Raw genomic sequence first — 13,953 nt, 5'->3', positions numbered from 1 at the left:
AAATTGCCTGGGTAACTTCTTCCCGGTGAAACTCGTGAAAGTGTTCCCGAAGATATTCGAATTCCAGGAAGTACTCCTAGACGAATTCCCGGAAGAACTTTAGAGAAAGTCACGGTGAAACTCTTAATGTGATTCCCGGAAAAAATCGGTAAGGAATCCCCGAAGGAACTCGTAGAGAAATTCCCGGAGGAATTCCTGGAGGAAATCCTAGAGAAATTCCCAGAGGAACTTCTAGAGGAATGTTCGGAGATACTTCTGGAAGAATTTCCGGAAGAATTCTTGAAGAAACTCCTGGAAGAGTTTCAGGAGGAACTGCTACAGAACTTGTCGGAAGAACTCCCAGAAAAATTCCCGGAAGAACACCCAGAGGAATTACAGGAGAAACTGCAAATTATATGAAATCTTTAAGGAATTCCCGTAGAAATTCGTTAAGGAATTCCCGGATGAGCTCGTGGAGGAGTTCCCGGAGGTGGTCCTAGAGGAATTGCCGGACTATTTGCTAAAGGAATTTCCAGGAAAAACTTCTAGAGGAATTCCCGGAGGATCTCCTAAAAGAATACTCGGAGTAACTATTAGAGGAATTTTTAGAGGAAATACTACAAAAAATCCCAGTGAAACTTCTGTATGTAATGCCCGAAGAAACTCCTAGAGGATGTCTCGGAGGAACCCCTCGGATTTCCCGAATGACCTTCTAGAGTTTCCGGAGGAACTCTTAGCGGAATTCTTGGCGAAACTGCTGGAAGAATCTTCAAAAAACACGACAAAAACATTTTTTCAGAATCACTAGCATTTTCTTCAACCTTCGGAATCCCTACATTCTTTCTTCAATCCCCGGTATCTTTTCGAACTTGATTTAATTCCAACGACAAACTCTTTCACTTTTAAGACATCGTTGACACGCCATACGAAGTTTAGAATTTAAACACAACTACCGGTGGAACTGAGTGTAATTTGATCTATGTAGGTAATCGCAGGTAATGGTAGCGCAGTAAGTCACAGTGACTTCTGTGCAACCCTTACATGCGCTGCCGTGACTGTTTTGTAACCATGTGTGTTGCTTGGGATACTTTTTTTTCAGGAATATCAAGGTAAGTTAATTTAACAGATCTGTAAACCATCCATCAAATATCAGACTCTAGATTTCTCAAAACATATGAAGCTGAGCAATGTATGGCCACCCATGATGTGTACAATCGCGTATGCTATGCTATTTACTTTTATTGTTTATGCATACATATAAATTCAAGGTACGGTCTTAAAAAAATAATGTATATTTTTGAGATATGTGAATGAAACATGTGAAGCTATGTTTAAGGACAAGGTATTTGGAGTACATTGCTCAAAATTTCTAGAGCACCGTTTTTTAGAACCGTTGAACGGATTTGGATTAAAATGCATCACGCTGTTGACAACCACTGAACAATTAGCGTGATGCATTTTAATCCAAATCCGTTCAACGGTTCTAAAAAACGGTGCTCTAGAAATTTTGAGCAATGTACTCCAAATACCTTGTCCTTAATATTAGCATGTGAAAATGTTTGCATGAAAAATAAAATAAAATGCGCACTGGATAACACTCTAGTGTTTTCTTTAGCTCAAACAGAACATTCATGATAACATGAAAAAATTGTAGTCACTCATACATCATTTTTTTGTAGGTCATGCCATTTATGATTTGCACTGATCAAAATTGAAAATCGATGCAAGAAATACAAAGTCTTCATACCCACAAAGTTTCATTGGATTCAGATAGGAATGGATAAATTGGCGTGAAAATCGTCATTATAACATAATTTAGGAGTGTTATTATAATATTTGTTATTTGTAACAAAATTACAAAATTACAAAAATATTTTATTTTTTTAATGTTAATATAGACAAGAAAAAGTTTAATATTGTTATTTTCATAACTCGAATCAAAAGTTTTATGACAAAACTTATAACAAACTAGCTGTCCTTTTTTGTCTTGCCTACTGCGTTTTTTGACGTTCGTAGTCCTCGATCAAACAAGTGTTTCCAGTTTGTATCTACGTTTCTGACCAAGAAAAGAATGCAAAATTTGGAAATCAACTGTATGATTGACTCTATTGGTTAACGGCTACGCAGTCGTAGGCTTTAAAAAGTACTTTTATTATTCACCCGACGTTTCGACATAGTGTCTTCCTCAGGGTGAAAAATAAATATTAACGTTTTTGGTCAATTGTTTTGTATAACTTTAACTGTCTCGTTTTGTACCGTTTCTGGTACATGACTCGGGAATCACTTAAGCAACTCAACAGTTTTTTTTTTTGGCAACGGTTTAGTTTTTTGACAAAAAAAAAACTTTTTTTCGTTTTTCTAAAGCTACACACTTATTTTTGAATAATTTTTTGACGAAAATAGCTGAAGAACAGCTGAACACTAAAAATGGATTGTTTATGATTATGTTTTTGACAGTTGTTGTGCTGAGCCTCAACAAAATCGATTACCGAAGCTACCAAAATAGTTTTGCTGTTCTATTGTCATCAAAAAGCACCGAACAGGCAATTTAGGATTGAGTGTGTACATCCATCTCAATTTAAGCCTTCAGCGCGCGCGCGCTGTTGTACAAAGTACAACACTACCAAAAATTCTCGCTTTTCGTACACAGCGCGAGCGTGGTGCAGTTTCGGTTGCTCGATGGCGCGCGTCCTGGAAGGTTAAAGCTTTATTTTCAATCGTACTTTTAACATTGATTTTATTTGAATTGCTAAAAATTTCACTGGCTTTTCGAATACAAAGCAGTTACGATAAAATTATAATTTTTGACCATCCTATGTACTATAGTGTCACGTAGAAGGTGTACCGGTAATTGTGTACAGGTTGTGCCTAAAATAGGCGTGGACTAGACGGAAACAGAATTTTAGGGATAATAATTCAATATTATTATTATTTTAAGGAAACTTTCCACTGTACATAACCAAAATTTAAAATAATAATAATAATCCAACTATCTGATTGTAAACTTCAGGTAAGCAAAGCCACATTATATTTCTTAAACCATGTAACCACGATGTAAAAATATGCCGTCAAGGCGCCATTCACCGTGGGGGCTCCATTCACCGTGTGCCTTCGAATATTTTTTCATTATTTCCATATTATGATTGAATGATATGACAATTTCCCTTCAATTTCACCAATACACCACTAATCTATTGTTACCATGTCAAAACGCTCATTAGAAACATTTAAAAGTATCATTTTGACATTAAAGTGTCAAATCTAGAAAAAATCGAAAATTTGAACATTCGTTTTTCTAATAAAATTATGCAAGTTATTACTTGAAATGAATTTAAACGAAGAAAATTCCCTTGGCTGAGTTGTTTTGATCATTTTTCAACAAAGTAGAATGAAATTTCTCATACACGGTGAATGGGTCCCTACTACCACGGTGAATGGTGACCTACCACGGAATTAGGCGACCCTACTACCCTTTACAAATTGTACTATATCACCAAATTTTGTGAAAAAAATTCTACTTCTGTGGATATAGCTTTAATTTTAACCTATAATGAAGGCAATTAAAAGCGGCACCAACAATGTTTATAAGACTGGTGTCAAATGACAGCCCTTATTTGCCCCGAATCCTCTTAGATCCACGGTGAATGGTGCCTTGACGGTAGCATATGGCGTGACGAAAAACATCATACGGTCATCGATTCTTATGAAAAAAGTTAAAATCTGCAGACCGTCTGTAGAGTGTTCTACATTTAATTAACCGTTATGTGTCCAACAATTTTTTTGCTTTTTTCTACACCGTGTATTTTAAATGGGTGCTGGGTACCCGGGTACCCTGTCGGACACATAAGGGTTAAGCAAGCAATGCCAAGAATGTTGACTTTTGTAACATTTACACTTTTACATCATATCTGTGAAGTATGTATAACAAAAATTTGAGCCTCTCATGAGGAAAATGCAAATAATTATAGGTACGTTTTCCCATGTTCAATGCTATACAAATTTTAATTGCAATACGAAGCACGGGTACGCAGCCACGCTCACACGTGTCCAAATCTGGCACAGTTACCGTGATTTTAGGTGAAATTGATCACTTTTCACAGTTTTGGGCTTCTAATTTTTGAATAGTTATCGATATGGTCAAACTTAATGCTTAAAAACAAGTGCGACCACGGGTTTCATCAGTCAACGAGATTGAAACTTTTACTGCAAATCATTTTATTGTAATAAATATCATTTAAAATAAAAAATCGGAAATTTTAGTTTCGGAGTGAAATTGATCAGTCAGTGAAATGTGTTTGTAAGTGCTGAAAATGAATTTGTCATCTGAATAAACCAGCCCAGAATGCGAAAAGCTTGATAAACTTATACAAGTTTAGTAAATTCTTAATTAGGCTGATACAAATTTTATTTTGACTTTTTGTCTCCCCCCCCCCCCTTCAAAAATTTTCGGCTGGATTTTGCATTTTGAGGGGGCAGATAAAAAAAATTTATCAAAATTTCGAGTCTTGCTCAAATTTTTTACATATATATCAATATTTGTAGAACTTTTGATGACGAAATCGGGCTTAGCGAACACTTGGCAGCTATACTGCCCATGATCGCATAGTTGACGTAACCACCATTGACAATATCAGCATTCAAAAACTAATATCTATCAAATGTGCATAATTTGACCAGTTTTATTCTATAGAGCACAAGATCTAATCACTAGCTAGACATCAATGTGAAAAAAATCATAAACTTTTCAATAATCATTGGTAAAATTTCAAATCTGTATTGAAAACTACAGTGGCGCTTACGTCAACTATGCGATTATGGGGAGTATAAACATTCATTTAAATATTTATTCCGTTTGCGATACAGCTACGGAAGTAAAAGTTTGAAAGTGTCTTTGAAATTCGCCAAACGCGCACTTTCGGAGAATATTAAATTTCATACAGAAATATGTGACCAATTAGCTGTAAAATATGTAAACTCATCATTCAATAACCCTTGAGCCAGATGATGGTCATTTTCTACAAATTGTTTTAAGTTCTAAGTTGACAAATAAAAATTGCCCTCGCGTCGATGAATTTCACCCCACTTATCAATTTCACCCGAAATCACGGTACTTTAGACGCTAAAAAGAATCGAAAAATCCTGTATTGTGTAAAAACGATCATGTTGGCCCAGTCTAATAATCACCCCTAATTCTTCAAATCACCTGAACCACCCATGGCAATCGCTCGCTGATTGTCCACCCATATCTCCACCATCAAAAAATGACCGAGTGCCCTATCCAAACAATGGAAATTGAAACACCTGGCGGGTAAATTGCAACGACAGCACAGCGATATACCATCTGCGCGCGGCTTAACAGTTGCATCAACTCGAGGCTTCCCCATCAGGACCGAGCCACGTATTTTTAGTAGATAAGAGATTCACATCTAGGTTGGGTACTTACTTTTGATCACTTTTAGTGGAATTGTTGTGACTTGGACTACGTGACAGTTGGCTACTGCTGGTGGGTAACTGCACATCGGAACTTAGTGGCTCTATGGTGGTTGAAATGGGCACGGGACGAAATCCAAGGCCGACGCTATTCGTAGATCTGCAAACGGAGGTGAGAGATAACGTGGAACTTAGCGTTAGTGATGTGACATATCCCTTTCGGGACGGAGAGCAAAAAAGTGAAATTCCCATACAAATTGCTCAACTTTGGCTCACCAGAACTCTTAGATTTCCCAAAAAAAGCTACAATTATTTTTCCTCATTTGAAAGAACTACTCTTTATCATTCGATTTCTAGCTTTGACTACCTTGATAAATCGGAAATCAGAAATATGCGACAGATAAAACTTTTTCATGTTTTACGGTTTTTACCCACTTTTTGTTCACCTTGTTGTGGTAAATTTCACAGGCAATGTAAACAAAAGTTTGTTTACACACAAACAAGTACAAGTAATGGCTGAATTATTGAAACAGTTTACATCACATAAAACAAAGAATAAACAGTTGAAAAAAATATGCAAAACTGTTACCGCTCAACAGCACAATTGTGCTGGTTCGTCACGAAAGGGCTATTCAGCTGTGATGAAGAGGTCAGGCATCCCTCAGCTATTATTATTGTGTATACACCTCAATTATACTAGTTTCCAAAATGAAACGACCAGCATTTTTGATGCATAATTAAGTGCCGAATTCGAGACCGTGCTTCCAAAAATTTTAAGTAGAACAGTTTTTGAGTTTTACCTAGAAATCCAGTTTTACATTTTTTTATATGAATTTTACTAAAATTCCAATATCTTGTATTGCAGTCAACTAATTTTCATTTTTATTACTGAATAGATAGCTAATTATACTATGGTTTGCTTCTCTGAACACAGTTTTTGCGCCAGATTGGTTGACATTGAGATATTAGTGGGAATATTATGGGAAAATCTCCTCAAATTTTAACAAAATTTCCAAAAAATCATAAAGATTTGTATTTGTAGAAAAACAAAACTATTTTTTTTTCTCAACGTAATATTAAAATATAAGATGTAAGCAAGTTACAGTAAAAAACAGCTCAATCGGTACATTGATTACGGAGAATGAGGTGTATGAGAAGAGAGCAACTTTGCTTAAAAAAAAGAACAAAAATCGATTTCAAATCGTCAGCCTTGTATGGAAAGTCGAAACAATTTGCGCTCTTCTTGTTTTTTCTTCACGTATTCGGATTCAGGGTAAGCTAGTATGTAAACGAGTAATATCAATTCATGCAAGGAAGAAATAAAAATAACGTTGGAAAAATTGTTTCACTGCCAATAACCTTTTTCTGTCTCGTGTTGTTTAACAAACAATCTATTGCGTTTCGGTGCAGAAAAAAATAATAATACCGTAAACTACATTGGGTGAAGGTCAGATGCAGCACTGGCACGGTAGATAAAATTCCTCAGTATGTTTCACATCCACTTGTCAACTAGTCTCGTTAACATCAATTGACAGGCACATTATTTGCTGGTAATTTAACACCTCTTTATTTGCTTCTGAATCTGTTTTCATATTTAACCTGCATTACATGTGTTAGTGGAAGCTCAGGTAAAATACTATTTCCTAGGCGCCCACTAAAAAACAATCCGTTTTCGAGAAATAAGGAAGAAACAGCTTCGTGTCGCGAGCTTAAATGTGCAAGTATAAGGATGGGAGCCTCATGATTGCGTCATGCTATTACGGTTGATTTTGCTACTCTTTGCCGATGGAAACAAAATCGTAAATGACAAATATTAGTTTCATGAATAAAGCTAATTGTTTGATAAATGTTTCGCCATGATTCTAGAGTACATGCCACTCCATGTCATAATTTCTCCATTTTTGCACTAAATGTAGAAAACGTAACGTTGAGGCTATGTGACGACAAAACGAGTCATGATGTCATGACGATTTTTTGGTGTATTTTCATAACGTAAAAACACACATTTATTGCTAAATTATTATACATTTTATTAGTTTCGGGTTTACATTTTTTGTGTGATAATGCCCAAGTCTTTTGTGAAATTACTGTGCGCCAAGGGCCACCGGGGTTTCTGACACTCTATGGTATGAAGTACACTGAAGATGTTTGAAGCATTGGTTTCTTTTTAGCATTAGCATTAGCATTAGCATTAAGCGAGTCGCACAAATTCGTAGGTGGTACAGTCCTAGACCGCTGTTATGAGGGTTGCCGCCTTCCCGTCCGAACCAAAGCACAAAGATTTGGGACTAATCTCTGACTCTTAAACAAGACTGACGCAATCCTCCAATGGTCGAGCACTGTCCTGGCCACGTCCTTGCGACTGCTGAGGAATGGGAAAGGATGGTTAGTTTTGGACACCTATGAAAAATGTAGACAACTCTACGATCTCTCAGGCCTAGGTGTCACGGGAATTTGGGTGTTGTTAGTGGAGGGGTAAACTCCAAAGGATACGCTTGGTTCACGTTCAGGCACACTATTGTTAGACTGCTTCGAATCAGTTGTCTGCCCAATTCATCCTGGTTTCCTTGTCATCTTGTTGGCATTTGGTTGAATTACTAGATTCTTCGGTTGATAATCTGAAATATAAAATAATATTAGCATCGTACGTCAAATAAGCTACATATTAGTGATACGCTCGCCACAGTTACATATTTTTAAAATATTATTTATATCGTACGATACATTTACCTGAATCCTGCTGAAAAAAATGTTATTTAGCAGTACATTGAAACACAAATACTACAAAACACAAGGAAAAGAGCATCAAACTTTGATCTTGGAATATTTAAAAATACGGTAAATATCAAGATCAAAATTTGATTTGATTTGGTAGATCTTACACCGCAACGCACCATTCTAAGGTGATCTACCCACGTTACGGGTTTGAAGCATTGGTTTCTTTTTGGACACATATTTGACACAATCACAATTTTATATAAGGTGCTAGATTATTTTTCGTAATCGGTCACTTCAAAAAAACAGGCGTTAAGCACTGCTCAATCTATAAAACGGAAAGGTTCACAAGGCTTTAAAAAGAAGACGCATACTACGAATTCTATCGGTCCTGGTAATAATCTGATAATCATAGCTTTCGCAGTTATTTAATCTGTTTAGTGAATCTACTCAATGTTTTCAAATAATACAGTTGAAAGTATGAATAATGCAGTTTTAAATGCAGAAAACCGCTTCTTGTAAGCAATGCTGGCTTGGTCACTGTGCGTCATTTGTAACGTTTTATACTTTTTAAGAATTAAAATTATAGAAATTCAGTAATCTTTTGACGTTTTTATCTTTTTAAGCAAAATCATTTGAATTTGAATTGAATTGAGCTCAATGTGAATTGACTCATCGATAAAGGTTTGTGTCTATGTTTAGTCAATGTAGTACTTGACGTCACCCAGTATGGAACATGTGTAGTGATTTGTAACATTTGTAATGTTTTATTCGTGAGTTGTAAATCAGGTTACCGAAAGCGCGAAATCTATGTCGCCATTTCAAATTCAATTTTTCAATTGAAGTAGTCAAACGAGAGTAAATGAGGTCACCTAAACAAAGTGAAGCGAAGCCAACCCGGGGGTCGCCAATAGCCCACCGGAAAAGGATCCGACATGTTACAACCCGGACCCATAACGAGAACGCGGTCTCCGCGCGTCGCCAATTATCGTGCGAAGGACCAGAACCCGAACTAATGGTTGGGAGTCCTCTTAACCCGCTTGGGCTACATAAGTGACCCGATTTTGTCAGCCTTTTTTCGGAACACATGTTTTGCTCTCTGCAAAAACTAAAACAGTTTTTCGAACTTTTTATCCCTGTATGTTCTGCATCTCAGTTGTAGGTTGATGATAAACAATAATAAATTAATTAAAATTTGACTATAAGATAATGAGAGCAAAAAGTTTGTCGTAAAATGGGGCTAACAAAATCGGGTCCTTACTGTAGTAGGAATCATAGTACGCGAAACCGGGTCGTTGGGAAGAGGGGGCTTCACTCTTGAAGGAAAGGTCGATTCCGGACGTTCTCATCACCAAAATCGGATGCCACCCGTCTAGCCGTCACTCACCCTGCAGCTATAACTTCGGCAATACCCGTACGGGCTCCATCGCTGCGCGCCAACACAGCAGCCTTTCGTCGTCATCGCAACGAAGGTACCCACCGCAATCGTCAAGGTACACGCCATCGAGCCGTGACGAACAACAGCATCGAGTCGATGAAGAAAAAACCTGCGCAGGTATGTGTTAGACTGTAGACATGGCCATGATCTAGTGTTTTCAAGTATTTTAACCGTAATCCCAACCAAGTAGTTTTTTTTTATTATTTTTAGTTCTGTTTCCATTTAGTGGAAGTTGGAGGAAGTTCACTCCAATTTCCAGCACCTTCCCGTTTCCATAGTCTACCAGGATCGTTACTCAGTTTGACTCAGACCTTCAGTTTGGCTCAGCCCTTCTCCCTTAGTGTTTAGTGATTTGGGCAAGTCTAAGTAGGAATTTTGCGTTATTTGGAGAACTTTTCAGATCGCGTTTTAAATTGTTTTTGTGCCAGCGACCGTTCAAGAACCCCTGAAGTGAAAACTCATCATTAGTCGGGCAAAATTGGCCGGTGGTCCCTCGTACTCCGAGAGTGGCACTAAAGCCATCGGTTTAGTACAAAACCTCGAGCACATTCACCGAACGGTTACACATACAGTCACAGCAGTCAAAACAGCTTCGTTTTTTTGAATGTATTTTTAAAAAGGATGTAAGCCTAGCCTTGTTGAAAATAGATAATATTAAGTTTATCTGAAGTCATAAAGTTGCATAGATGGAGCATATTTATCTTCTGTATCGTTTAGAAATTGATGCTCTACTACACTAGACAAGTTTTGAGTAAGATCCATGATGCTATTACATCGCTAGACCTAAATGAATATGGTTTATCAATAGGGTGGGGCGGGGCAAGATGGGTCATCTAAGGATGGACCATCATAACTTTGTAAATACAAATCGTATTGGTTTGTATTCGTCCTCTACTCTTTAATATACTAATTAGCTATGCTAAAAGTCGATGCAACGTTCATTAAATACAAAGTATGATGTTGAACAAGCAGTTTTAAAAAGTGACCGATTTTGCACCGTGAAAAAAGTGCGGGGAGAGATGGGTCACCTTTTAAGTAATTCACATTTTCTCAACGAAAAACGTCAAAATATAAGATTTGTTCCGTATTCATATAAGCTCCATACCCATACTGAGTGAAAAAGAGCTTGTTGGGGCAGGTTCGGGATTTCCGGTGGAATTTCACAGGTGGAAAATCGGATTCTGGCTGTAGAGTAGCTCTATGCTGTGCGGGTGGTGGTGGCATAGGATTTTGAGCTACTTCGCGTTCCACAAAGCTCACGGTGTTGCAGCTAACTGCCACTAGGAGGATTTCTTCTTCACAGTAGAACAACTTTTGGCACTCTAGGAATAACTTTATTCACTTGGAACTAAGATTTAGGCACAATTGAAGAGTACTTTATTTCTAGGAAGTTCAATTTGGACTAATTTATTAAATTAAAACTATTCAAGCAGGAGCTTTCATGACTACTACTACAAGCTTATTCAAACCTAACTCTATTAGTTTCTGTAGTGTACCCCACTGTGTACACTACTTTCGATTATCAATACATGTACAATAGAAAGTGAGTAGCAACTCGCATACATAATGTATATTACCAAAAGGAATATATTTCAGTTTTTTTTCTCACTGTTAACCAAGTCAGATGCCTACCGAATCCGAAAACTTTTGAATATAACAGTGGCTCGAGGATGAACTGGATTTATTGTTTATCATTTTTGTCGCGTGATTTTTTTTCGGCCATTGCTTCTTGTGAAAGCGTGCAAAAGTTTGTGAAAATGCGTACAACGCGTGAATTTTGTGTTGTGCATTTTATGTTGGCTCGGCAGCATCTTTTTGTGCATTTTTTTGTTTTGTTTCGGTGACGATACTGGGTGACGTTTTTTTTCTCGTTTTGCACTTCAACTTTTTTTCCTGCCGATTAGGTCGTTGATTTTTACATAGGTAACTAAATCATTTTTCCAATCGTGCAGCGTATTTTTTTTATTTTTTGTTGTAAGTGTGTTTTTTTTTTAATTGAACTGTTCATAAACGTCATTTTGAATCGCTAGCAACGATTCTTTTGAACCCAGATTTTATTGTTTGTCATTTTGTGCTATTTTGCTTGACGACGGTGAGCAGTATGAACAATGATATCATTTACAAGAGAGTCGCACTTCGGCATATTAGGATGTTTCAGCAACAACGGTGCGTCAGGGAGTGTTTGTTGCCCAATTTTGATGTGAATACTGTTTCCCGACGATGGAGAGAAGGACGTATGACGATCACCTCACGCAAACGCTATACTGAATGTGTCTGATGCCGGGAGTCAATCAGGAAAATTATCGTTTGGCGCTTCCACATCTCTAACGTGTAGTCTGTTTGCGGGTTTTTTGTGCAGCATCTAGGGTAGTTTCGCCAACTATGGAGAACTGTTTCGAAATGGGAAAGAATCAACCTTGGAACCAACTCTTTAACCTTAAATGGTAGTAAAAATGGATGTAGCAGTATGCAACTATATAATTATAAAAATAGCAGTTTTGATAATAGTTTTTTTTTTATTAGTCTAATATCTCACTTACTGATGCAAGTGTTTCATTTTAAATTAGAGCAAATCAAACCTGATTTTGCATTCTGAATGACTGATTGGAATTGTGTTGTAGAACCTGACTTTTCTGAATAAAAAGATAAATAGTTTTCAATCCTAAGGGAAAAGGAGTTGTAGTGTACCCCACTGTGTACACTACTTTCGATAATCAATACATGTACGATAGAAGTGAGTGGCAACTCAGCATGCATGATGTATACGACCGAAAGAAATATATTTCAGTTTAGTTCTCACTGTTAACCGAGTCAGATGCCTGCCGAATCCGAAAACCTTTGAATATAACAGTTTCTAGCACTCTTACAGTTGTCTAGTCCATTTTGCGGTACTAGATTATGAGCGGGTTCGGCGCGAGCCTATAGAAATATACTGAGAACTAGTTGAGAACAAACAGAGCTACTAGTAAACATTTTATAAATTTGTTAGAAAAAGAAAAACCTTTACGATTTTAGTGGTCCTTAGACAACTTGAAAATCAATGTTTTCACTAAAAAATTATCATAATTTTATGTTATCATTTTAGGCGTTCTTTCCGCTTAATTGAAGTGAGTTATAAGACAGTCTTGTAATAAAAAACAAATAACTTTTAAATGCTCTATAAATACACTCAAGATTAAAGGTGACCCATCTTGCGCCACGGTCGTTTATATGGAGATTATATGGAATGTATTGTATGAGAAAAACAGCTAAAAACCAATTTATTTTTTATTTCCAATGAGAGTGAATAATTTTTCAATCAATACCCTAAGCTTTTGTATATTCATGCTGGTCACCTAGCAAAATTATTAACATAATCAAAACATGAGTAATGCGCCCGAAAATGGCACTGACCCATCTTGCCCTGCCGCGCCCTATCTATGAAAATAATGCCAACTAGGTCCCAATATTTTCCCAGAATTTTGAGAATCGGGTTTTTATTGACATTATTAATTAATTATTTATCGAAGTTTGCGCTTCAACCAGCCGAGTGGAAGTTTTATTTAACTTCAAAGGCTAGACTTTCCAAATACTGGCGTGAGTGAGAAATTGAAAAATTGCAGTGGAATTTGCGAAAAAGTTGCTCGTCCTTTTGGTGAGACTCGAACTCACGACGCCTACTCACTAGACAGGCGCATTACCACTACACCATGAAAAGACTCGAAGATGTGATTAACCATAATTTAAGTTCAGCTCGAAATTCTGAAGTTTTCTTTTTCACAGACCGCACTTCTTCCGGATGAATTAGATGTCCATCCACAAAGGATATCCTCAGAATTTCGAGCTGAGCTTGAATTCAGTTTAATCACTACATCTTCGAGTCTTCTCGTGGTGTGATGGTAACGCACCTGTCAAGTGAGTAGGAGTCGTGAGTTCGAGTCTCACCAAAAGGACGAGTAACTTTTTCGCAAAATCCACTCCAGTTCGTCAATTTTTTACTCACGAAAGTATAGCCTTTGGGGTTAAACGAAAACCACTTCTGTTACATAATAAAGAATATTTTCTTGGCATTTTCTGCCGAGATTTCGACAGCCGATTAATCATCAAACAACAATTTTTCCAATATCTCTACAATTTCGACATTTCATTGCTGAGATTCGGAATTTTGGTTTGATTGCGGCAAACAACAAGGCAGGGCAGAATAAACAGCACTGTATTTCAGCCTATCAATACCACAGGTTAATCACTAGAGTGGCCCAAAACATGGCAAGCCTTGAATTTTAAACATCACCTTTTATGTTTAAGTGGTCAATATGATTCCTTGAAAGTTGTAGCTTCGAAAAAAAAACTGATTTGTAACAATTTCCATACAAGATTAAGCCTTAGTGAGTCACCGTAACTATTTTGCGCCA

The 13,953-nt window shown here is 37.0% G+C and overlaps 1 protein-coding gene across 7 annotated transcripts in view; it reads right to left on the bottom strand.

Annotated features, from left to right (window-relative positions):
* Positions 1–13,953, bottom strand: part of LOC109411639 (GRAM domain-containing protein 2B) — a 126,334-nt gene that overhangs the window by 48,213 nt on the left and 64,168 nt on the right. For all 7 annotated transcript variants that reach the window (XM_062858328.1, XM_062858322.1, XM_062858324.1 and 4 more), the window contains one exon: positions 5,423–5,569. In XM_062858328.1, coding sequence (XP_062714312.1) covers positions 5,423–5,569 — 147 coding nt within the window. The remainder of the gene's footprint in view (positions 1–5,422; positions 5,570–13,953) is intronic.

Source organism: Aedes albopictus, chromosome 3 (assembly GCF_035046485.1).
Source record: "Aedes albopictus strain Foshan chromosome 3, AalbF5, whole genome shotgun sequence".
Taxonomy (NCBI): Eukaryota; Metazoa; Arthropoda; class Insecta; order Diptera; family Culicidae; genus Aedes; species Aedes albopictus.
This window is presented reverse-complemented; position numbering and strand designations above follow the sequence as displayed.